Here is a 26,042-nt window from a genome sequence, read left to right as displayed (position 1 = left end):
GGTACCTTGCACAGACTTGCAGAATCGGCATCCTGTGATCACACACTATCTGCACATTCATGGAGTGGAAGCCCTTCCTGTTGACGAAGGCACCGGGCTCATCTGCTGGTGCCTTGATGGCCACATGTGTACAGTCTATAGCACCCTGGACACGGGGGAAGCCAGCAATCGCCGCGAAGCCTCTGGCTCGCTGTGTCTGACTTGCCTAGTCACAGCGGAAGTGGATAAATGTGGATACCCGTCTGAACAGAGTGTCTGTAACCTGCTTGACACAAGTGTGGACAGCTGATTGGGAGACACCGCAAAGATCACCCACCGACCCCTGGAAGGAGCCAGAGGCATAGAAGTGCAGGGCACCTTCAGAGCCACTGGCATGGGGTGTCCTCCCACACAGTTAGGGGAGATCTCAGGCCCAATCATCTGACAGATACAGTTGACTGTCTCCCTTGAGAGTCTGAGCCTCCTTTGGCACTGCACCTCAGTCATATTGAGGTAGCTCCTTTGCCGCCTGTATACCCTGGCAGCAGGATAGTGGCATCATCTGTGGCCCCTTCCACCTTAGACAACCTCTTGGCCCTGTGCCCCTTGTGCCTGCGCCTGGACACCCAAAGGTGCCACCCCTGGAGGCTGATTGTTCAGTCCTGGCCTCCTCATTATTCTATCTCTCCCTTCCTCCTCAGGGGAGCTGCCTCCACTGGAGAGGTCAGAACCCATAGCCCCAGGCTAAATGGAGGCCTCCGGAAAGCTGCAAGGCTGAGAAAGAATGTTGTCTGCAGACTGGTTTCAAATTACACAAAAACCTCTTGAACATCATTGAGAACTACTAACAATCACACAGGCAACTTTTAAACACTTTCATCAATTGGAAAACATGAACAACCCCTCTGAGTCCACATATCCCAACATTGCAAAGGTTTTCTTAAATAATCTCCTACCCGCTTGCCCGTTGGGCCCGTGCTCCAACCCGAAGTTCACACGGGCCCCTCAAAATCCTACACAACTGGCAAGTTAAGGGCCTTAACGAGCCCTTCAGTTAATGGCGGGCGAACTGAGCGCGCCTGCCCACCGAAATATCGCAATGCCGCGTGCTGACGCCAGGATGCACGTGCGATATTTTACACGATGATGTGTGGGCTACGCCACCCGCATGTCAGCCAGAAAATTCTGCCCTACACGTTTCAATAAGGTCGCCTCTCATTCTTCTAAACTCCAATGAGTACAGGCCCAACCTACTCAGCCTCTCCTCATAAAATCCCTCCATCCCCGGAGTCAACCTAGTGAACCTTCTCTGGACTGCCTCCAATGTCAGTATATCTTCCCTTAAATAAGGGGACCAAAACTGTTCACTGTATTCTAGGTGCAGCCTTGTATAGTTTTAGCAAGACTTCCCCATTTTTAGACTCCATTCCCTTTGAAATAAAGACCAACATTCCATTTGCCTCCCCTATTACCTGCTGACCTTGTATGCTAGCTTTTTGTGACCCCCAAATCCCTCTGTGCTGCAGCTTTCTGCAGTCTTTCTCCATTTAAATAATATTCAGCTCCTCTATTCTTCCTGCTAAGTTCCACAACCTCACATTTTCCAACATTATATTCCATCTGCCAAGTTTTTGCTCACTCACTTAACCTGTCTATATCACACTGTAGACTCTATGTCATCTTCACCACTTGCCTTCCCATCTATTTCTATGTCATCTGCTCATCTGCAAATTTAGCGATAGTACATTCACTTCTCTCAATCAGGTCACTAATATATATTGTAAATAATTGTGGCCTCAGCAGTGATCTCTGTGGCACTCCACTAGTTACAAGGTGCCATCCTGAAAATGCCCCCTTATCTCTGTCTTCTATTAGTTAGCCAATCCTCTATCCATGCGAATATACTACCCCCAACACCATGGGTTTTTATCATATTAAGTAGCCTTATGTGTGGTACCTTATTGAATGTCTTTGGGAAATCTAAATATATTACGTCTACTGGTTCCCCTTTATCTGTCCTGCTTGTTACCTCCTCGAAGATTTCTAATAAATTTGTCAGGCATGATTTTCCCTTCGTGAAGCCATGCTCACTCTGCTTGGTTATATTATGTATTTCCAAATGCTCTGCTATTAAGTCCTTTGTAATAGACTCTAACATTTTCCTAATGACAGATGTTAAGCTAACTGGTCTATAGTTACCTGTTTTCTTTGTCTCTCTCCGTTTTTGAATAAGGGCATTATATTGGCAGTTTCCCAATCCTCTGGGAGTTTTCCAGAACCTAAGGATTCTTGGAAGATTATCACCAGTGCATCTACTATCTCTGTAGTTACTTCGTTTAATATCCTAGGAAGCAGCCCATCAGATCCAGGGAACTTATCGGCCTTTAGCTCCATTAGTTTCCTTAGTACTTTTTCTCTAGTGATAGTTATTGTATTTATTTCCTCCCCCCTTTATACTTTATCATTTAGTATTTTTGGAATGCTATTAGTGTTTTCTACTGTGAAGACTGACGCAAAGTATTTATTCAACTCCTCTGACATTTCCTGGTTCTCCATTATTATTTCCCCAGCCTCATTCTCTAAGGGGCCTATGTTCACTTTGGCCTCTCTCTTCCTTTTTATATATCTAAAGAAGCTCTTACAATATGCTTTTATATTACTTGCCAGTTTACCCTCAAAGTTTATTTTCTCCCTCTTTATTTTTTTTTTGGTTATCTTATGTTGGTTTTTAAAACTCTCCCAATCCTCTGGTTTACCACTAATTTTTTCCACATTGTATGTTTTTTCTTTCTATTTGATACTGTCCTTAACTTCCTTGGTTAATCATAGTTGGCTTATCCCCTTCCTAGAATATTCTTCCTCATTGGGATATATTTTTGTTGTGAGTCATGAACTATTTTCTTAAACGTCTGCCATTGTTCATCAACTGTCTTTTCTGCTAAACTCCTTTCCCAGTCCACTCCAACCAACCCTGCCCCCATTCCTTTGTCCCTTCCTGCCATTCTCCTACCCTCATTTCCCATCTTACTATATTCCTTTCTTACCTTGTCTCTAGTCTTTGATATACATCTTTCCATATTTGATCCCTTGCCCCCACTATTTAGTTTAAAACCCTCTCTACTTTCCTAGTTATGTGGTTTGCAAGAACACTGGTCGCAGCACAGTCCCAATGGTACAACCCCCACTTTCCCCAGTACTGGTGCCAGTGCCCCATAACCGGAACCCATTTCTCCCACACCAGGAGCCACGTACTTATCTCTCTAATTTTATGTGCCCTATGCTAATTTCCATGCGTTCAGGTAATAATCCAGAGATGATAACCTTTGAGGTTCTGCTTTCAATTTAATGCTTAGCCCCTCATACTGTCTACACACATCCTCCTTCTATGTTGTTGATACCTACATGGACCACGACAACTGGATCCTCACCCTCCCACTGCAAGTTCCTCTCCAGCTCTGAGCAGATATCCCAAACCCTGGCACCAGGAGGAGCCGCCTGGACTCTTGCTCTTTGCTATAGAGAACAGTGTCAATCCCCCTCACTCACTTTACTGTCCCCTATTATCACTACATTCCTTTTTGCTCCCCCCACTTGAATGGCTTTCTGTACTACAGTGCCATGTCAGTTTGCTCTTCCAATCTGCAGCCCCTTCTCTCATCCAAACAAGCTGAGAGAACTTTACACTTCTGCCCTCTGGGTTTCCTACCTACTTCACTCACAGTCGTATCCTGACCACTGACCCAATCAGAAGACCTATTCTATGTGGCGTGACTGCCTCCTGGTATAAAGCACCCAGGTAACTTTCCCCCTCCCTGATTTGTCGCAGAATCTGCAGCTCAGCCTCCAGCTCAATGACTCTGAGCTGAAGTTCCTCAGGCCTCAAATACTTTTATACTTATTTTATTTGTTCATGGGATGTGGCTGTCGCTGGCTAGGCCAGCATTTGTTGTCCAACCCTAATTGCCCTTGAGAACTGAGTGGCTTGCTAGGCCATTTCAGAGGGCATTTAAGAGTCAACCACGATTGCTGTAGGTCACATGTAGGCCAGACCAGGTAAGGATAGCAGATTTACTTCCCTAAAGGACGTTGCTGACCCAGATGGGTTTTTAGGACAATCGATAATGGTTTTCTGGTCATCATTAGATTTTTGAATTCCAGGCTTTGTTTTACTGAATTCAAATTTCACCATCGGCCATGGTGGGATTCGAACCCTGGTCCCCAGAGCGTTACCCTGGGTCTCTGGATTACTAGTCTGGTGACAATGGCATCATCCAGGAGCTCCCACATGCTGCTGCCTTGACACATCACCTGTCCTGCCATCCTTAATGTGTTTTAAATAATTACAATAATCACTTATTTATGTTGCTATATATTTTAACTTTACCACCAATTTGTGTACTATTTTAAACCTTAGAGATAGAATGGAACTTACCCATTTACCAGATACTCACCAAACAGCTAGCTCCTTTCCCTGTAGCAGAGCAAGAACAAACTCCAAGTCTGCCTCTATTTATAAAGCCCAGGAACCTGTACACCTTTTTAACCAAGAGTTGGCCAAGTCCTGAAGGACATACGCATGAGACTGGCCTATAACAGGTGTTGAAAGAATCAACGTGAGGGAATATGTTGACCCTGCCCTCAGGGTGGTCCCATAGGCACAACCATCTTCAGCTCCTTCATCATTGAACTGACCTTCCCTACCAAAACAAAGCCAGAAGTGGGAATGTTTGCTGATGATCACAGAGTGTTGAATAACATTCATAGCTCAGGCTGTGTCACAGACTCATAGACATTTACAGCACAGAAGGGGTCTATGCCGGTCAACAAAGATTTGACAACACTGATCCCATGTTCCAGCGCTTGGCCCACAGCCCTGGAGACAATATTAACACAAGTGAATATCTAAATACTTCTTAAATGTTACGAGAGTTTCTGACTCAACCACCCTTTCAGGCAGTGAGTCCCAGACTCCCACCACCCTCTGGGTGAAAAGATTTCTCCTCAACTCCCCTCTTAGCCTTCTACCTATTACCTTAAATCTATGCCCCCTGGTTATTGACCCCTCTACTAATGGAAAAAGTACCTTCCTATCCACCCTATCTATCCCACTTGTAATCTTATACACCTCTATCAGGTCCCCTCTCAACTTTCACTGTTCCAAGGAAAACAACCCCAGTCTATCCAATCTTTCCTCATAGCTCAGACTCTCCAGCCCAGGCAGCATACTGGTAAATCTCCTCTGCACCCCCTCCAGTGCGTTCACATCCTTCCTATAAGGTGGTGACCAGAACTGCACACAGTACTCCAGTTGTGGCCTAACCAGCGTTTTATACAGTTCCAGCATAACCTCCCTGCTCTTGCATTCTATGCCTCGGCTAATAAAGGCAAGCATCACATATGCCTTCTTAACCACCTTACCTACCTGCCCTGCTACCTTCAGGGATCTGTGGATATGCACACCAAGGTCCCTCTGATCTTCAGTACTTTCCAGGCTCCTACCACTCATAGTGTAATCCCTTGCCTTGTTAGCTCTCCCCAAGCTCATTACCTCACACTTTTCCAGGTTGAACTCCATTTGCCACTGCTGTGTCCACCAGACAAGTCCATTGATATCCTCCTGCAGCTTACGGCTATCCTCCTCACTATTTACCACCCACCAATTTTTGTGTCATCCGTGAACTTTTTGATCCTACCCCCTACATGTAAGTCCAAATCATTTATGTACACCACAAACAGCAAGGGCCCCAGAATTGAGCCCTGCGGAACCCCACTGGAATCAGACTTCCAGTCAGAGAAGTATCCCTCTACTATCACCCTCTGCTTCCTGCCTCTCAGCCAATTTTGGATCCAACATGCCACTTTGCCTTAGATCCCATGCATGGGCTTTGACTTTCTTGACCAGTCTGCCATGAGGAACCTTAGCAAAAGCCTTGCTAAAGCCCATGTAGATCACATGAAATGCATTACCCTCATCAACACTCCTGGTTACCTCCTCAAAAAATTGGATAAAATTTGTCAAACACGACCTTCCCTTAACAAATCCATGCTGACTATACCTGATTAATCCATGTCTTAGTGCAGATATATTCTGTCCCTCAGAATTCTTTCTAGTAACTTTTCCACCACCAAGGTTAGACTGACTGGCCTGTAATTTCTTGGTCTATGCCTTCCACCCTTTTTTAATAATGGGATAACATTAGCAGTCCTCCAGTCCTCTGGCACCTCACCTGTGGCTAGAGAGGATTTGAAAATTAGTGCCAGGGCCCCTGATATCTCTTCCCTTGCCTCCCTCAACAACCTGGGATACATCTCATCCGGGCCTGAGGATTTATCCACTTTTAAAACTGCTAAACCCGCTAGTACCTCCTCTTTCTCTATGTAAATTTCCTCTAATATTTTACAGTCCTTCACCCTGACATCTATACCCTCGTCGTCCTTTTCCACCATAAAGACTGACGCAAAATATTCATCGAGGACTGTACCCACGTCTTCTGGGTCCACACACAGGTTACCTCTATGATCCCTAACTGGCCCTTCTCTTTCCCTAGTTATTCTCTTGCTCTTTATATATTTAGAAAAACCCTTTGGGTTTTACTTTATTCTACCCATCAATGCTTTCTCATGCACTCTCTTAGCTTTCCTAATTCCCTATTTAAGTTCCCCTCTGCACTTTTTATATGCCTCTAGGGACTCTGCTGTATTGAGCCCTCGGTATCTGCCACAAGCTTTTCTTTTTTTCTTAATCCCAGCCTTTATGTCCCTTGAAACTTGGTTCCCCGCGCCTTTGTCTTTACGGAAACATATTTGCCCTATGTTCTCGGTATTTCCTCCTTGAATGCCTCCATTGCTCTGACACAGTTTTATCTGCAAGTAGCTGCTCCCAGTCCACTTGGGCCAAATCGTTTCTCATCTTAGTAAAATTAGCCTTTCCCCAGTTTAGAGCTTTTATTCCCAGCCCAACCTTATCCTTTTCCATAACTATCCTAAATCTAACTGAGTTACTATTTCCAAAATGTTCCCCTGCTGAAATGCCTTCCACCTGTCCGGGCTCACTTCCGAATATTAGGTCCAGAACTGCCCCCTCCCTTGTTGGGCTTTCTACGTACTGACTAAAACAGTTAAGAGTTTTGCTCCGTCCTTGCACACTAAAACTATTCCAGTTAATATTTGGGTAGTTAAAATTCCCTATTACTGCCTTATTATTCTTACACATCTCTGAAATTTGATTATATATTTGATCCCCTATCTCTCCCTGACTGTTTGGGGGCCTATAGTACACATCCAACAGCGTGTTTGCCCCTCTTGTGTTTTTTACTTCTACCCATATGGCCTCATTTGATGATCCTCCTCACTGCTAGAATTGAGTCCTTGATCAAAATTGCAAACCCCCCCTTCCTTTTCTATCCCCCTCTCTATCTCATCTGAATACCCTACAACCAGGAATGTGCAGCTGCCAGTCCTGCCCTTCTTTTAGCCAAGTCTCGGTCATAGCTATGATATCATACTCCCACGTGCCGATCTGTGCCCTCATCTGTCTTATTCCTCAGATCCTTGCCGTGAAATATAATCCATTTAGCCTTGCTAAACTCACTTCTTTCTTATCTAGCCTATGTTTCCTCTGCCTTCCAGATTCACTTACTAGTATCTTAACTTCTAATTCCATCTCAGCTTCTCTCCCCTCTGAACTCTGATCCCATTCTTTTGGCGATTTAGTTTAAATCCACCCCAACAGCATTAGCAAACCTCCCCACAGGGATGTTGGTCCCATTCTTGTTCAGATGTAACTCATCCAACTTGTACAGGTCGCACCTCCCCCAGAAACTGTCCCAATGCCCCAGGAATCTAAAGCCCTCCCTCCTGCACCATCTCTCCAGCCACGCACTCATCTGCTCTATCCTTCCGTTCCTATGTTCACTACTGCATTGCACCGGGAGTAATCCGGAGATTACTACCTTTGAAGTGTTGCTTTTCAATTTCCTATCTAACTCCCTAAAGTCTGTTTGGAGGATCTAATTTCTCTTTCTTCCTATGTCATTGGTCCCAACATTAACCATGACCTCTGGCTGTTCACCTTCCCCCTTCAGAATGTCCTGCAGCCATTCCATGACAGCCTTGACCCTGGCACCCAGGAGGCAACATACCATCCTGGAGTCACATCTGCGGCCACAGAAGCACCCGTCTACTCCCCTCACTAACAAATCCCCTTATTAGCCTTGCACACTTCTTCCTCACCCACCCCGAGCAGCTGGATTACCCGCAGTGCCATGGCCTTGGCTGTAGTTGGTCTTCACAGAGGATCCGTCACTCTTACCATTTTCCAAGGCTGAAAAACGGTTTGTGAGCAAGATGTACTCAGGGATTCCCTCTCTACCTGCCTGGTCTCCTTCTTCTGTCTGCAGTCACCTATTCCCTCTCTGCTTGCACTTCCTTTACCTCTGGTGTGACCATGTCCTGAAGTGTGTCATCCATGAACCTCTCAACCTCATGAATGTACCATCGTGCCCCCAGCTGCTGCTGAATCTCAGGAACGCAGAATGTGCAAATCAAGGGCTGAGCTCCCCAGACATACCTTAACTAAATAGAATACGGGCCCTTGCTTTTATTTTACCCTTACTCCTACCTGAGTATATATATTCCTACTTGAGTGTCCATAAGCAGCAAGACCTGGACAACATTCAGGCTTGGGCTGATAAGTGGCAAGTAACATCTGCACCACACAATTGCCAGGCTATGACCATTTTCAACAAGAGAGAATCTTAACCATCTCCCACTTAACATTCAACAGCATTATCATCACTGAATCCCTCACTATCAACAATCTGGGGGTTACGATTAACCAGAAAATTAACTGGACCAACCATATAAATACTGTGGCTTCAAGAACAGGTCAGAGGCAAGTAACTCACCTTACTTCAGAAAGCCTGTCCACCATTTACAAGGGACATGTCAGGAGTGTGACAGAATACTCTCCACTTGCCTGGATGAGTGCAGCTCCAACAACACTCGAAGCTCGACACCATCCAGGACAAATCAGCCTGTTTGATTGGAAACTCATCTGTCACAGTGGCCAGCAGTGTGTACCATCTACAAGATGCACTGCAGAAGCTCACCAAGGCTCCTTAGATAGCACTTTCCAAACCCATGACCTCTATCATCTAGAAGGACAAGGGCAGCAGATAGATGGGAACACCACCACCTGCAAGTTCCCCTCCAAGCCACTCACCATCCTGACTTGGAAATATATCGCCGTTACTTCACTGTCGTTGGGTCAAAATCCTGGAACTCCCTCCCTAACAGCACTGTGGGTGTACCTACACCACATGGTCTGCAGCGGTTCAAGAAGGCAGCTCACCACCACCTTCTCAAGGGCAACTAGGGATGGGCAATAAATGCTGGCCCAGCCAGCGACACTCGCATCCCATGAAAGGATAAAGTTTTCACTGCCTTCCCAACCTCTCCCCTTGATGTGCTCTCAGGTCCAAATGATCAGATATAACACACATTAGATGCTTGAAGAGAACTATGCCTCTCTCAGGTTACTATTCCTACTCCATTTCTCACACAGGCATTTCTGTCAGTAGCACCTTCCAAAACTGTGACCTTCATGTCCTAAAAGACAAAGGCAGGAGATGCATGGGAACACCAAGTCTCAACATCCTGATTTGGGACTGTATCACCAAACCTTCAGCATCATTAGGACAAAATCTTGGAATCACCTTCCTAGGAGCATTGCTCTGAAGGACTGTTCACCAGCACCTTCTCAGGACAACCAGAGATGGACAATAAATGATTCCCTAGGAGGTAACACTCAGAATTATTTTTAAGATACAAATGTGATAACGAATTGTAAAACTGGTACCAAAATGGCATTATGTGCTATGGACCCACGTCAACAGGAACTGAGTTAAGACTGGCCGAACTTATTTCGTATAATGCTTGCAGCAAGAAGAAAGAAATTTTCATTCAACAATCTAGGTTGGCTTTGGACTCAAGTTACAAAGGTAAAAAGGGCATTATTCTACTGCACCGCCCAATCTCAAGAAAACCTTCATCAAAAATTCTCTCACACATGTACCTTTATTATTTCATGATATAACTTTATTAACAAGTAGCAATTTTCAAAGCTCCATTTCCATTTTCTGGAAGCAGGATTTTTTTTCACCAATTACATAACAAAGGTAATTGAAGGAAGAGTTTAGACAGGGTTCTCTTCCCTCTAAGATAGAGCACAGTATATTGAGATTCTATACATTATGACCAAGCAGTAAAAGTGCAGAGTCTATTGAGATTCTATACTTTGGGAACTAGCAGGAGAAGTGCACAGCCTGTTGAGATGCTATACATTGGGACCGAGCAGGAAGGGGTAAGTATGCTGACATGTACATTAATTGCTCCCTTTCTGCAAAGGCAGCTAATGAAATAGAGAAAAAGAACCCAATTCTAAACTTTTCCACTTCAAAGTTAATTCCTGGCATAAATTACTGGTGAAAACATTTTAATTCCATAATTAAGTCCACAAAAAAAATAAACATCTATTATCTTTTGTCAAACTTGTTCTCAATGGACTACTCCACGGATGATGGTGACCCAAGTTGATCATTGCAGTGTCTGTGCTCCTTAGGACTTCATAACATGAAAAATGCATAGGGAGCAGCAACTGCATGAAGTGCTTTCAGGATACTGAACCTCTCGGCCTTAGGATTGATGCAGCTTTAATTAGATCAAGTTTAAACTTTAAAAGCAGTTTACCATAATGGATTTGCTTTGAGAACAGATGTGCAGTTTCTGAATATTCTCACTTTGGAAGCTGAGATAGGATTATACAAAATATACTAGCAAGGCAAATTAAATATATCTTATATACAGTGCTTTAAATGATCTTTGTAGACAGACTCCAACTGTGGGATGGAAACCAACCAACTCTTATAAAAATAATTGATGCTTTGATGCTTGGTGATTTCCTGAGTGACTATATTGTTTTTACTCATAAGGGACACTGTTCCTGCAAAAAACATTTGTGACTTTGCTTGTCGATGCAAAAGCTTCTTTTCATCGCATATGAAATTTCTGATTATTCGTTATTCGTTTTGGGGTATTTTTTGCAATCGTTGGCGGTTATGTGCATGAGCGTGCTGCCAATGGTAACAGATAAACCCTCACAGACCCCAACTGTAGTCTGGGAATGAAGGAACAACAAAATTGTCCTGGATTCACTCGATCAATTCAATTTATTTAAAAAAAACACTGGATGTTAGCAGGAAGATGTTCCCCTCCCCACCTCATCCTCTAACTGCGCCAGCTGTGCCATACAGACCAGAGGACCTCCAGGATCAACCCGTGGCAATGCTCAGCTGGCTGATATCAATCAAGGGCATCATAGTTGCCTTTAGTGCCCAGGACCAGACAGGGGGGAAAAAAATCAATCAGGCAAGTTTCCCATTGCCAATCATTATTCTTTGAACTTTACCCAAAAGTGCTCTAGTGTGGGTATCAGGCAACAACCACTTCAGGCTCTCACTGTGACAAACAATACCGTGGACGGATTATATTACTTCTATAAATAAAAACTCGTTGAGTATAATGAGAAATAATAAGAAACTGCAGTCACCAGGGTGCAGTTCATCTGAGTACTGGTTGGTGAATGGAAGAGATGGGGACTGGCAAAGTATCAGGTCAATTCTTTTTTGTTTAAAAATGTCATCAGTTCTGCAGAAGGATACCGTGGCATCAATAACAGTTAAATTGCATAGAGAACAATTCTTATTCCTAGATATCAAACAATTACATAGACTGTCCAGCCAAGACAGATGGGAAAACGAAATAGGACATCAGGTTTTATATGGGGAAAATCGGTATGTGACAGATTGTCTGGAAGTTGAGCATGAATTAAAAAAACACACTGACCATGTTTTGTGGAACTTGTTTCATGCTTGCCAAGGCACAGGAAATTGGTACAGCACAGGTTATATGCAGTTTAAAACTACTTTCAACTTTGTTTCAACCTCAGGGAAGACTCCTTACAGCACAAGCTCCAGATGGTTTTCTTTCAGAACTTCTCCACAATTTCCCACAGCAGCCTTCTGTGGCCTCTGAACAAAATTGCCAGTTTGATGTCAATGAATTATAGGAGAAGTTTTCTGCTGCAGTCTCATGCCCACTAAGAACAGGTTGCCCTAAATGTTTCACTTAGAACTCTTGGAACAAACAAATTGGAGCTGCAGTTACCTTCTGGTCCCAATTGTGAAAACACAATATTCCAACCCAAAGTGTCACTAAGTCTTGTACCCCTTTTCCCATCTCTTTACCATATTATTATTCTCCCTCTTGGGACAATCATTTAAAGACACAGGCCATTTACAGCAGAAAATTGATTACTTTAAATCTGTAGCACTATTTGAGTGTGATTCCAGCATTTACTAGTGTAAAGGTACAGAGAGGAAACCCATAGAGTCACACTGTGTCAGGCACAATGCTCTTATTTGTTAGCCATCTTGTCCTTCATTTTTTCACTCACTGATTGGAGAATGCTAGGCTTTTGCTCCATGACTTGCACTAGCACCACATCAATGTACTCTTCCAGATCCCGCACATGCTCTTCCCTCTTCTGCAACTCCAATTCCTGCTGCAGGATTATTTTGATGAGCTCATCATGTGTAAGGTGGTAGTAGCGAGCGACTGGGTCCGTGGGCTTGGATTCCTGAAATGCAAGGGTTTAAAAAAATACACCATTATCAAATGATTAGGGCCTCCCTTCCTGCCTCAATGAGTAAACATAAAATCTCGTGCACCACTGCACCAAACAGTTTGAGAAGGACCAGGTCTAACCCTCTATTAAGCTACTGATCTCAGTTGAGGTGGAAACTCAGGCATTGCAAATGGCCTCTGGGCCAGAATTCCTGTTCATTTTTTTGCTCATGTCAGTTTGACTCAGTTAATAGCACTTCTCACCAGAAGTCTTTGGGGAGTTAAACTTCAATCCAGGATTTGAGCACATAATCCAGGCTTCGAGCACACAATCCAGGCTTCAGTGCAGTATTGAGGAAGTGCAGTATTGTCAGAGGTGCCGTCCTTTCATCGAGATATTAAACACAGGACAAGGTTTGCTGGGGATTGAATGGGACACTTCTTTGTTTTTAATCATTCTTTAGCTGGCAGACTGCTTGTGTTATCTAATACAAAAGGAAGGAAAGAAAGCAAATATGGGAAAAAATGGAATGGGGGAAAGAGAGATAAATATAATTAAAACCAATAGGGACTGATACACTCATGTGTAACCTGATGTTGACTATTGTTTTGGAAGGATGGGTAAATTAAAGGAGTGGTGTATCTAATTAAGCTGATTAACTGACAAACAAGCATTCACAGGAGAGAAGATCTTTTAATTGTCAGTCACCACCTCATTATTTTGGAAGCTAAGGGAATTCCTTAATGGTTATTATTGCGATGTGGTCCTGTCATGTCCCACCACACCCAGTCCTCTCCAATGTAAAAATTAATAGTTGAATATGGCCAGCAGGTCTCCACGTCCCTTATCTTAAATAACTAGACTAAGCCCTTCCATCATTTACTGGCAGCAGACACCTTCCCAGAAACTTTCAAATAGACCACAATCAACCCCTTACATGAAAAGGGCAAGGACCTCAACAGCTGTCTCCCCTGCAGGCTCATCTTTCCTCAACTGCAATTAAACAATGCTGGCCTTCAGGCTAGACTCTGTCAACTGGAATAGCCCATCCAGACCAAACCTAGTTCACTGAAGAATGCCTCTTACAGGCAGACTGTTCAATGTTTCACACCTGTGAAACAACACAACACACTCATCCAGAAAGGATTTTCAAGCTTTGCTACTCTCTGTGCTCGAGTGGATGGTCTTTGGAGACACATTCGGTTTGCAAGGATGGAGGGGTCAAGAAGGTGGTGCTGAACTGTTGTCTTGAACCGTGGTGAAGGTACATTTTGACAGCAACAGTGAAGTCAATTTTTTTCAGTGATTTTTATTGAATTCAAATTCCACTATCCGCCATGGTGGGATTTGAACCCAGGTCCCCAGAGCATTACCCTGGGTCTCTGGATTACCAGTCCAGTGACAATACCACTATGCCACTACCTCCCCCAAGCCAATTAAGTACTTTTGAAATGTATAATATACTATATTGTGGAAAACGTAGCAGCCGATTCACACACAGCAAGGCTCACAAACAGCATATCTGTTTTATTGATGTCAGCAGCAGGATAAGTATTGGCCTGGGCACTGGGGAGGACTTCCTGGCTCTTCTTTGAATATTGCCATGGGATCTTCTCTGTCCATCTGATTGTTTAACATCTCATCCAAAGCACTGCACCTCCGATAATGCAGTACACCCTTAGGGAGAATTGCCAGCCTAGATTTTGTTTTCAAGTCTCTGGGGTGCAGCTTGAACCCACAATATTTCTAACTCAGGTGAGTGTTACCACTGAGCCATAACCGTCACCTGAATACAGTGCGACATGTTTGCATAGTTACCTCTTTTTTCATTCTTTACAGGATGTGGGTGTCACTGGCAAGGCCAGCATTTGTTGCCAATCCCTAATTGCCCTTGAACAACACGACAATCAATGGCCATTTCATGGTTCCTCTAACTGAGACTAGATTTGAATTTCTGATTTTATTTATTGAATTTAAATTCCAACAGCTGCCGTGGTGGGACTTGAACCCATGTCCCCAGAGCATAAGCCTGATCTTTGGATTATTAAACCAGCAACATTACGGCCACACCACCATCTCCCACAATGCAAAAATTGGAATTTATAATGGAATACAAGAAATATATCTGTGCGCCCTGGTCCATTTATCCCTTGCCTTCTCACCTGAAAACTATACTTATCTCTACTTACCATATACAATGCTATGGGAGATCAAGCAGTCATGTTCCTAAAGCTTCTCCTGTTTATATGTGATCTGATATTGTCACCTGTGCTGCTTTATTTCAGAATTCACATGAAAAGTACCATCTGCTACTTTAGATCCAAGTGGAACAAAGAGATTTTTGTGTTGTGAGCAATTTTTCAATTATGCCAACAATCTCGCTGGCTGGACAGCAAGTGTAACTTCCAGTAAATCCAACAGGATGAACAGAGAAAGGAAGGAACAGAAAACAACATGAAAGCACTTTTATAGAGCAACTTGAGGTAACAGTGCAAGTGGCATTAATGGGAATAGGAGCTAAATTTATCCATATTTCTCCAAGACTGGGACTCACAATCCCTGGAATCACTTTTGGCACATGTCTCTGCACTCTCACAAGGAATGTCCACAACACTGGATCTGACGTTCCTTGGGTGAGGTAAAGTCACAGAATCGTGCCTTATTGATTCCTGCTGGTTATGGCAGTGAATTCTGTACTCTGACAACTGCAACAGTCAGCATAACCCAAGTGGAAACTACTTCATCACATTGTTGAGTGTTTAGTGTATAATTCTAAAACTTGCAGTGAAATGAACAGAGGAGAAAAAAAAAGTAGCAGTGTTTGTTGTCTCTAAGCAAATAATTGCCGGCTGGATTTCCTCATTGGACTCAACTGAAAGTTAGACCCAAAAATGATCCAAATCTTGCACCCATTCTGCCTCTGCTCAGATATCCTCCCAATCTCATTAAAATACACTCAAAATTAAATTGGGAGAACATAGCATGACCAACTGAAGTCAAGATAAGCACCAAACTCAATACCATATAGCTCTTATTGAAGGATGAAAATTTAAATTCAACGTATTTAAACCATCATTCATGCAATTAGGCATAGATGCTCAACAACCTCCAATTAGAATAACTTTTCAATTTTTAACATGATTTATACTTAGCCCAACAAATCCTTTCAAAAGGAAACAGAAAATGCAGAGCAGCTCTGCGTGTGGGTTATTTTCCTTTCACTAATGCTTAAACATTTGTCGTTAAACTATGTAAGTAGCTGTTTTCTGGTGTGCCTGGAAATTTGGTGGGAATAGTTACAGAGTCCAGACCATCTCCCCCTGCCGGCATCCCAACCTAAGCCCTTGGAGGATATTTGTGTTTGAAAGTCAAAGGTGGGGCCAATTTTGAAAGCGGAGATTCATCCAGATAGATGGTTTAATGGACTGATGAAAAGGGTTGAGGAGATTTGGCTGCATTGTAATAATGTACATAACTCACTCTCACCCTGAATCTCACAATCTCAATTGCTTTGGGCCTGGTCACTCTTCCCTCTGAACAAAAATTCCAAGTAAACTTTTATGTTTGAGTTTTGTGAACCAACATGGATGCAACAGTGTTTGAATTTCTATGTACAGTGACTTGCAGTGCATGATGTGGCTGTTGCACAAGTGCTTTGCTTGACCCACATATGGTGGGCAATCAACGTGCGGATGTTATAACCCGAGATCTCCAATTACCTTTACTGCTTCCTGCTCCTCGTGTGCTGGTGACCTGATGGGGCTGATACTTCCTGTAGTCACATTCTTCAGTTTCTCAAGCCCGCTGCTTAGTGTGCTACCAATACCCGACAGACCAGATTTCTTCTCCGTAAGGTGCACAGTGCTGCTGATAGGCTTCACGGGATGAGGGCTGGTGAGACAACAGATAAAGTCACTTATATGACATGCTATAGCCGTACAGCGTTAAAACCCTTTTTTGAAAGAAAAAAAAACTAATTTGGTCTCCTTAGGACATTTGCTGGGATGCAGATCCCCAGAGACCAGCAGACTTCCATCATCTCACTTTGACACTGCACAGAGAGAGTGTTTGCAGGCATCACACAGCCCAATCGCCCTCATTTTCTCTGAGGAGCCAGAGATATTTTGGCACCTCATGTACTTTTCCACCCCTCTAAATTTTGCCCTCTTTCCTAAATGCTCTAATTTAAAATGATCAAAGGATTTGGTAGTGCTATTGGGGAGGGTGTGGGAACCAGGAAGTAATACTAGAGAAGGGTACTAAGGTGAACAGAATACCGGGTGAAATAGATAGCACTAGACTGGGGAATAGTGAATTATTAGGTGGAGTCAGATTAAGGGAGGGAGTAAGAGAGTCTAAATCAGGGTTACTGTGCATGTTCTGAATGCATGGAGTGTGGTTAATAAGATTGGTGAATTACAGGTACAGACTGCCAAGTGGAAATATGATATTGTGGCTCTAACAGAGACCTGGCTCAAAGAAAGGCCGGACTGGGTGTTAAAATATTCCTCGATGCAAGGAGTTCAGGAAATTTAGGAAAGGAAAGGATAGGGGTGGCAGTATTGATTAAGAAGATTGCAACGCTGGAAAGAGAGGATGTCCCAGCGAGTTCAAGGACAGATTCGATTTGCCAAAGCTAAGGAACAAAAAAGATGCAATTACATTGCTCAGTGTAGTCTATAGGCCACCAACTATTGAAAAGGATATAGAGGAACAAATTTGCAGCAAGGACATTACAGAGAGGTGTAAGAATTATAGGGTAGTTATAATGGGGGACTTTAATTATCCAAATAAAGACAGAGTGTAGAAATGTAAAGGGCAGAGGGGGGCAAGAGTTCCTACAGTGTGTTCAGGAAACTTTTCTACAGCAAGTTCAGTCCAATGAGAAAGGAGACAATGCTGGACCTGGTTCTTGAGAATGAGGTGGGCCTTCGGGATCAAATGTCAGTAGGAGAACCTTTTGGGGACAGTGATCATTGTATCATAAGGTTTAGGCTGACCATGGAAAGGACAAAGAACAATCTAGAGTAAGAATAATTAACTGGGGGAAAGCCAGCTTCACTGGGGATCTGGGCCCAAAAAATTGGAGTCGACAGTTGGCAGGAAAAATGAATAATGGGCTACCTTTAAAGAAGAGACAGTTTGGGTACAGTCAAGGTATATTCCCTCAAAAGGGAAAGTTAGGGCAAACAAATCTAGAGTTCCCTGGATGACGAAAGAGATAGAGATTAAAAGGAAGAAAAAGTGCGCTTCTGATAGACAACAGGTAAAAAGTACAATTGAGAACCATGGTTAATTTTAGAAGGTTCAGGGGAAGTGAAAAAGCAAATAAGAGAAGCAAAGAGAGATTATGAAAAGAGACTGGCAGATAATATAAAAGGGAATCTTAAAGTCTTCTATAGGTGTGTGTACGTATTGGATGGGCTGTCTGTACTTAAAATTGATAAAGCACCAGGACCGAATGGGATGCATCCAAGGATGCTGAGGGAAGTGAGAGTGGAAATTGCTGAGGCACTGGCCATAATTTTCCAGTTTTGCTTAGACTCAGGAATAGTGCCAAAGGACTGGAGAATTACAAATATTACACCCTTGTTCAAAAAAGGGTGTAAAGATAAGCCCAGCAACTACAGGTCATTCAGTTTAACTTCGATGGTGGGGAAACTTCTAGAAACAATAATTTGAAACAAAATTAATAGTCACCTGGACAAATGCGGGTGAATGAAGGAAAGCCGGTACAGATTTGTTAAGGGAAAACCAAGTTTAATTAACTTGCTGGAGATTTTTGAAGAGGTAACAGAGAGGGTAGAAGAGGACAATGCTGTTGATGTGGTGTATGTGGACTTCCAAAAGGCATTTGATACAGTGCCACACAACAGACTTGTGAGCAGAGTTATAGCTTGCAGAATAAAAGGAACAGTAGCAATAGGGATATGAAATTGGCTAAATGATAGGAAGCAGAGAGCGGTGGTTAATGGATGCTCTTTGAACTGGAGGAATGCTTGTAATGGAATTCTCCAAGGGTCAGAGATGGGACTCTTGCTCTTCCTGATATATATTAATGACCTAAACCTTGTGTACAGGGCACAATTTCAAAATTTGCAGATGATATGAAACTTAGAAGCATTGTGAACTGTGAGGAGGATAGTGTAGAACTGCAAAATGACATTGACAAGTTGGTAGAATAGGTGGATAGTTGGCAGATGAAGTTGAATGTGGAGAAGTATGAAATGATTCACGACAGAGGATACCAAAAAAATCCCAGCAATAGCTGTGAATCAGGAGGTGGAGGGGAGAGGGGAACTTGGTGAAATTACAATCACTAGGGAAGCGATACTGAGCAAACTGATGGAGCTGCGGGCTGATAAGTCTCCGGGTCCTGATGGGCTTCATCCTACGGTGTTAAAAGAGCTGGCTAATGAGGAAGTAAATGTGAGGCAGAAAACAGGAAACTATAGGCAGGCCAGTTAACTTGACGTCTGTCATGGGGAAGGTGTTAGAGCTGATCATTAAAGAGATGTAGCTGGGCACTTAGAAAAGCTCAAGGTAATCAGAAAGAGTCAGCATGGTTTTATGAAAGGGAAATCAAGTTTAACCAATTTATTGGAGTTCTTTGAAGAAGTGACATGCACTGTGGGTAAAGGGGAGGCTGTAGACGCACTGAACTTGGATTTCCAGAAAGCATTTGATAAGGTGCCACATCAAAGTTATTGCAGAAAATAAAAGTTCATACTGTAGGGGGTAACATATTAGCCTGAATAGAAGATTAACTGGCTGGCAGAAAACAGACAATATGCCTAAATGGGTCTTTCTCTGATTGGCAGGATGTGACGAGTGGAGTCCCACAGGTGCCTGTGCTGGGGCCTCAACTTTTTACAATTTACATCAATGACTTAGATGAGGGGAACGAAGGCATGGTAGCTAAATTTGCAGACGACACAAAGATAGGTAGGGAATTATGTTGTGAGGAAGACAATAAGGAGTTGCAGTCAGATATGGATAGGTTGACTGAGTGGGCAAGAATCTGGCAGATGGAGTATAATATGCAAAAATGTGAAGTTGTTCACTTTGGCAGGAAGAACAAAAAAGCAGTGTATGACTTAAATGGAGAATGACTGCAGAATTCTGAGGTGCAGTGGGATCTAGTTGTTCTCGTGCATGAGTCACAAAAAGTTAGTATGCAGGTATGGCATGGAATCAAGAAGGCTAATCGAGTGCTATCCTTTATTACATAAAAGGATAAATGCAAAATACTGCGGATGCTGAAAAACAAAAATTACTGGAAAAACTCAGCAGGCCCGTCGGCATCTGTGGACAGAGAGACAAAGAGTTAACATTTCGAGTCTGAAGAAGAGCCATATGGACTCGAAATGTTAACTCTGTCTTTCTCTCCACCGACCTGTCAGACCTGCTGAGTTTTTCCAGCAATTTTTGTTTTTGTTACAAAAGTAAGAATGTTATGGTAAGACTGCATCTCAAATACTGTGTGCAATTTTGGTCTCCTTATTTAAGGAAGGGTGTAAATGTATTGGAGGCAGTTCAGAGAAAGTTCACTAGATTGATACCTGGAATGAGTGGGTTGTCTTATGAGGAAAGGTTGGACAGACTGGGCTTATTTCCACTGGAGTTTAGAAGAGTGAGGGGTATTTGATTGAAGTTATACAAGATCCTGAACGGCCTTGACAAGGTTGACATGGAAATGATGATTCCTTTTGTGGGTAAGGCCAGAACTAGGGGGGCACTGTTTTAAAATTAGGGGTTGCCCTTATAGGACAGAGGTGAGGACAATTTTTTTCTATCAGAAGGTTGCGTGACTTTGGAACTCTCTGCCTCAGAAGGTGGTGGAGGCAGGTTCACTGAATATTTGTAAGGCAGAAGTAAATTGATTCCCTTGCCTAACAAGAATATGAGGTTATCAGGGGTAGTTGGGAATGTGGAACACGAAAAACAAATAGATCAGACATTATCTTATTGAATGGCGGAGCAGGTTCAAGGAGCCGAATGGCTTACTCCTGCTCCTATTTCGTATCTTGGATTCATTTTGGTAGGAAAAACACGGAGAGACAGTATAAAATAAAGGGTACAAACTTATGATGGGCGCAGGAGCAGAGTGACATGGGTGTATATGTGCAAAAATCATTGAAGGTGGCAGAACAGATTGAGAGCACAGCTAATAAAGCATACAATATCCTAGGCTTTATTAATAGGAACAAAGAGCACAAGAGCCAGGACATTATGTTAACCCTATATAAAACACTGGTTCGGCCTCAACTGGTGTATTGTGTCCAGTTCAGGGCATCATTCTTGAGGAAAGATGTGAAGGCATTAGAGAGAGTGCAGAAAAGATTCCTGAGAATCATTCCAGTTATAAAGATAGATTGGAGAAATTGGGACTGCTTTGCTTGTAGAAGAGAAGGCTGAGAAGAGATTTGATAGAGGTGTTCAAAATCATGAAGGCTCTGAACAGAGTAGATAGGGAGAAACTGTTCCCACTCATGAGAAGGACCAAGAATGAGAAGGCACAGATTTGAAATAATTGGCAAAGGAAGCAATGGCGACATGAGGAAAAACTTTATCATGCAGCGAGTGGTTTCGATCTGGAATGCACTGACTGGGAATGTGGTGGAGGCAGACTCAATCGAGGCATTCAAAAGGGAATCAGTAATATGAAAAGGAAGAATGAGCACGGTTACAGTGAGAAGGTGGGGAAATGGCACTAGGGAAACTGATCATTTGGAAAGCCGGTGCAGAAACAATGGGCCGGTTGCTGTACAATTCTGTAGACCATAGCTAGGTTACTGCGTCCAGTTTTGGCCACGTTATGTGATCACATTAGAGATGGTAGACAAAGGAATTGAGAATATTAGCTATTGGAAGATCGGATAGGCTGGGGTTGATTTCTTTGGAACAGATGCGGCTGAGGAGAGATTTAATTGAGGTCTATGACATTATGAGGGGTCTAAATAGAGTGGATAAGAAAGACCTATTTTCCTTAGCAGTGAGCATAGACTTGAAGTAATTGGTCGAAAGATTAGAGGGGAGTAGAGGAGAAATTCTTTCACTCAGAAGGTGGTGAGGATCTGGAACTCACTATGTGAAAGGGTGGGAGAAGCAGAAACCTTCATTGCATTTTAAAAACGCTTGGATTTGCACTTGTTTTGTGATAACCTATAGGGCTATGAGCCAAGAGCCGGAAGGTGGGATTAGACTGGATAGCTCTTTTTCAGCCAGCACGGAAACCTGGACCACCTGCAATTTCCCCTCCAAATCACTCACCATCCTGACTTGGAAATATATCGCCGTTCCTTCACTGTCGCAGGGTCAAAATCCTGGAACTCCCTCCCTAACAGCACTGTGGGTGTACCTACACCACATGGACTGCAGCGGTTCAAGAAGGCAGCTCACCACCACCTTCTCAAGGGCAACCAGGGATGGGCAATAAATGCTGGCCCAGCCAGCGATGCCCACATCCCATGAATGAATAAACAAAAACGATGGGCTGAATGGCCTTCTTCTGGCTGTAAGTCTATGTTTGATAGGATAGATATGGAGAAACCATTTCCTCCGACGATAGAATCAACATAAGGGGACATAACCTAAAATTAGAGCTTGGCAGTTCAGGGGTGATGCCAGACAGCACTTCTTCACACAAAGGGTAATAAAATTCTACAACTCTTTCCCCCCCCAACCCCGCCCACTCAACTCCCACAAGGACTGTTGATGCTGGACAGCAATTTGAACTTTCAAGACTGGGATCGATAAATCTTTATTGGGTTAAGGGTTTCAAGAAGGGTATCCAAGGTAGGTAAATGGTGATGAGGTATAGATCAGCAAGAATCGAACTGAATGGCAGAACAACTCCTAGTGGCTAAATGGCCTACTTCTAATGTTCCTAATTCAGTTCCACCCACACAACACACACCACCTATAAATGTGTCACCTATAAATGAGCATAGGCAAGCTACTTGACTAGAGAGTATTACAACTGAACCCCAGCCTCAGCTCCCAAACACTTTCCAGAAGTTGCTGGGTATTGATAAAGGGCATATAGATTCGTCCCTTCCCTCCTACCCAGACACTGAGGCTAAATGCAGCTTTGCCAGGATTTCCTAGTCCATATTGTTCAGTATCACAGTACACACACTCAGGACTGAAAGGGAGATAAAGACAACTGACTGATTCATATTCAATGTTACAACAATAAAGGCCTCATTCACTCCATAGCTCAATTGAACTCAAAGCTGGCAGCAGAGTGACGCCAACAGCGTGGGTTCAATTCCCATACTGGCTGAGGTCATCCATCAAGGCCCTCCCTCTCAACCTCACCTCTCGCCTGAGGTGTGGTGACCCTCAGGTTAAACTCACCACCGGTTGTCTCTCTCTAATGAGGGAGCAGCCCATGACCCTCTGGGATTACAGTGACTTTCATTTAATGTTTTTATTCTCTGGGAACAAAGGGGAGTTGTTTTTCCACTGCAGTTCCTCAACCTCTGTGCTCAGATCCCAGGCTACATCACAAAATAACATGCACCTAATCCACCAGCAAATAAGTAGTCCAAAACAAAAACAGAATTACCTGGAAAAACTCAGCAGGTCTGGCAGCATCGGCGGAGAAGAAAAGAGTTGACGTTTCGAGTGCTCATGACCCTTTGACAGAACTCGAAACGTCAACTCTTTTCTTCTCCGCTGATGCTGCCAGACCTGCTGAATTTTTCCAGGTAATTCTGTTTTTGTTTTGGATTTCCAGCATCCGCAGTTTTTTTGTTTTTAGCAAATAAGTAATGTTGCTCAGATTGGCCAGAAGTGCAACTGGTGTGCAAAATGGAAATGGTCACTGGTCGAGGATGCTGGTGAGCTGCCTCCTGATATTAGAGTAAAGGGCATTACTGAAGTAGAATGGAGGCAGTGACTGCCAGCGACCCTATTGACTGCTTCTTTCCAGGGATCTGGACTGACTCATTTAGCAGTCAACAGAATAGGGGTTTTTTTTTGAATCTTTGCAGCAGGAACCAAAACTGTCCCTGTGACCCCAAAATCAGAGGCTTCAAAAAGAAAAACTCAATTCCTACTTTTGGGATCAGCTTTTAGTTTTCCCTATTTATGCAGTACAATATCTGCTGCTAGATCTAGTCATTTGGTTTCAAGGTATAATTTTACTGTGAAGCACAACACTGAAATCTCAAACACAGTACAAAGCTGTAGATACCCTCAAGCCATGGGCGCAGACACTCGTCCACTCTAAGTTTCAGCAGCGGGATCAGTATTTTTGACAACTCAAATAAATGATTGCCTCAGTTCCATGATAACAGAAACATAAGCATTGCCAGGTCATCAGTTCAAAACTATTCCAGTACTTCAGCGCAAGTCCAGGCTGACAGGTCACTGTAATACTGAGGGAGTACTGCACTGCCAAACTTCAAATAGGGCATTAAACCAAGGCCCCCTTCTGCCCACTATTCTGAGATCAAAAAGAGTCGAGAGTTTTGAGCCCCTATTTATCCTCAACCAACACACTAAAAGCAGGTTAACTAGTCATTCAACTCCCCACTGTTCTGAATGGTAGGCTTTTATACAATACCAACAGTCATTGCATCTCAAAATCATTGAATTCCTCAGGGAGCTACCTGCAAGACAGTTGTAGTACAGGTGCAAATCCAAAAAGGAGGAATAAAATTAATTAACATTTATTTCCAATATATGACAAAATGAGCTGCAAAGTCTAGTCTTGGCCCTATGTTTCTAATCACTAAAAAAGGACACTGCCCCTGCTGGGCTGGTTTTGGGCCTGGGAAGGTGGCAGCCCTAAATGACAATACACTGCACAAGGTTGGACAGAGACATCAGTAGAACACAGACATGTAACAAAGACCTTGTTTTTGCATTTATATAGCTCTCCATTCTGTGCTCAAATTCATCCTTGAAATGGAGCAGTCGATCTGCTAGTTGAGAAATCCACTAATAGGTTCTCTACTATTGTCTACCACAAGCCTACCTTCACTGATTAACATACACATTGGGATTCCTACAGCTCTACGCGGTATAAGAATGACCTTATTGGTAATCTCCTAAATAGGACCATTTGCTCACCGTGGAAGCTTGACACCAATAGGGCTCATCGAAGCTATCCTGCAGGGTGATGGCTACTCCGATCAGACTGTCACTCACTGTATCATGCATACTCACGAATAGGCCTGAGGTTGCCACATTTGGGCCTCAAAAGTACCCAGTCTACCTGAAATTATCCTGGAAGTGTAAGGTGTCTTGAAAATTTAAGCAACAGGTGAACCTAGCCATTTCACACTACTACTATGCAGTAGCAAAACAAATGGTGTTTGCCACTAACAGGATGTTGCCATTAAGCCAAAAATGACATTCCGCCCACCACACAAATGAGTAAAGTGGCATGTCTCTTTCTTCAGCAATAATCAAGTAACTTTTTTCCAAGTGCAGCACTGCTGTTATTTAGGAACTCGCAGCATGCAATTTATGCAGGACAAGATCCCATTAACAGTAATAAGATAATGGGGTAATGATTAGATAATCTGTTTTGGGGATGTTTTCAGTGCCAGTGTGAAGCTAGGCACATTGGGCATACGTCCCAACAGCTGGCAGATCATATCAAACAGCATGTCCCCTCAGCTGTTCGCAATAGGCACAGTACTGACCATACTCAACCAGCCCGTGCTTGCAAAACTCAGAACATAATGTCTAATGTTGAGTGTGATTCTGCGACTAGACAGCACCTGCTCAATAATCCAGAGTGTGCTATGAATTACAGTAACAACCAAACTAAGATTATCAGTTGGGCTCGCAATGTGACTCAGTTATGCTTACTAGAAGCTACATACTCTCATAGGCAGGCAAGAAAATTCATCAAGCATTGTGCTTTTACTGAATTAAATAAAAATGCAGGGGACAATAATTCCCTGGTGCATTTGCCATGGCAACATCTTGACCAGAGTTGACTTGCTAACCCTTTTTTCTGCAGTGTAAATTGTTACTCTCCTTGAAATTTGGCATTCCTTTGTCTGTCTTGATGAATGCACGATGAAAAGCTTTGACAGCATGTCTCTTTCTTCAGCAATAATCAAGTAACTTTTTTCCAAGTGCAGCACTGCTGTTATTTAGGAATCCGCAGCAGGCAATTTATGCAGGACAAGATCCCATTAACAGTAATAAGATAATGGGGTAATGATTAGATAATCTGTTTTGGGGATGTTAGCTGCGGGATAAATACTAGCTCAGAATGGCAGAAGAATTCCCCTGATGTCCTTTGTATAGTGGCTATGAGATCTTTCACATTCACCTGAGAGGGCAGATGTGGCCTAGGTTTAGAGTCTTATCAGAAAGACTCACTCCTGACAATGCAGCACTCCCCTCA

At 43.2% G+C, this 26,042-nt stretch overlaps 1 protein-coding gene across 4 annotated transcripts in view; it reads right to left on the bottom strand.

The window, feature by feature from the left end:
• Nucleotides 1–10,059: 10,059 nt before the first annotated feature.
• The window catches only part of LOC121278132 (mucin-17-like), a 150,508-nt gene continuing 134,525 nt past the window's right edge, over nucleotides 10,060–26,042 (bottom strand). For all 4 annotated transcript variants that reach the window (XM_041188232.1, XM_041188240.1, XM_041188249.1 and 1 more), the window contains 2 exons: nucleotides 16,384–16,555; nucleotides 10,060–12,676 (listed from right to left, as the gene is read on the bottom strand). In XM_041188232.1, coding sequence (XP_041044166.1) covers nucleotides 12,455–12,676; nucleotides 16,384–16,555 — 394 coding nt within the window. In that variant the 3' untranslated portion in view covers nucleotides 10,060–12,454. The remainder of the gene's footprint in view (nucleotides 12,677–16,383; nucleotides 16,556–26,042) is intronic.

Source organism: Carcharodon carcharias, chromosome 1, assembly GCF_017639515.1.
Source record: "Carcharodon carcharias isolate sCarCar2 chromosome 1, sCarCar2.pri, whole genome shotgun sequence".
Taxonomy (NCBI): Eukaryota; Metazoa; Chordata; class Chondrichthyes; order Lamniformes; family Lamnidae; genus Carcharodon; species Carcharodon carcharias.
Note: the sequence above shows the minus strand (reverse complement) of the source record. Positions and strands in the feature narration are given on the sequence as shown.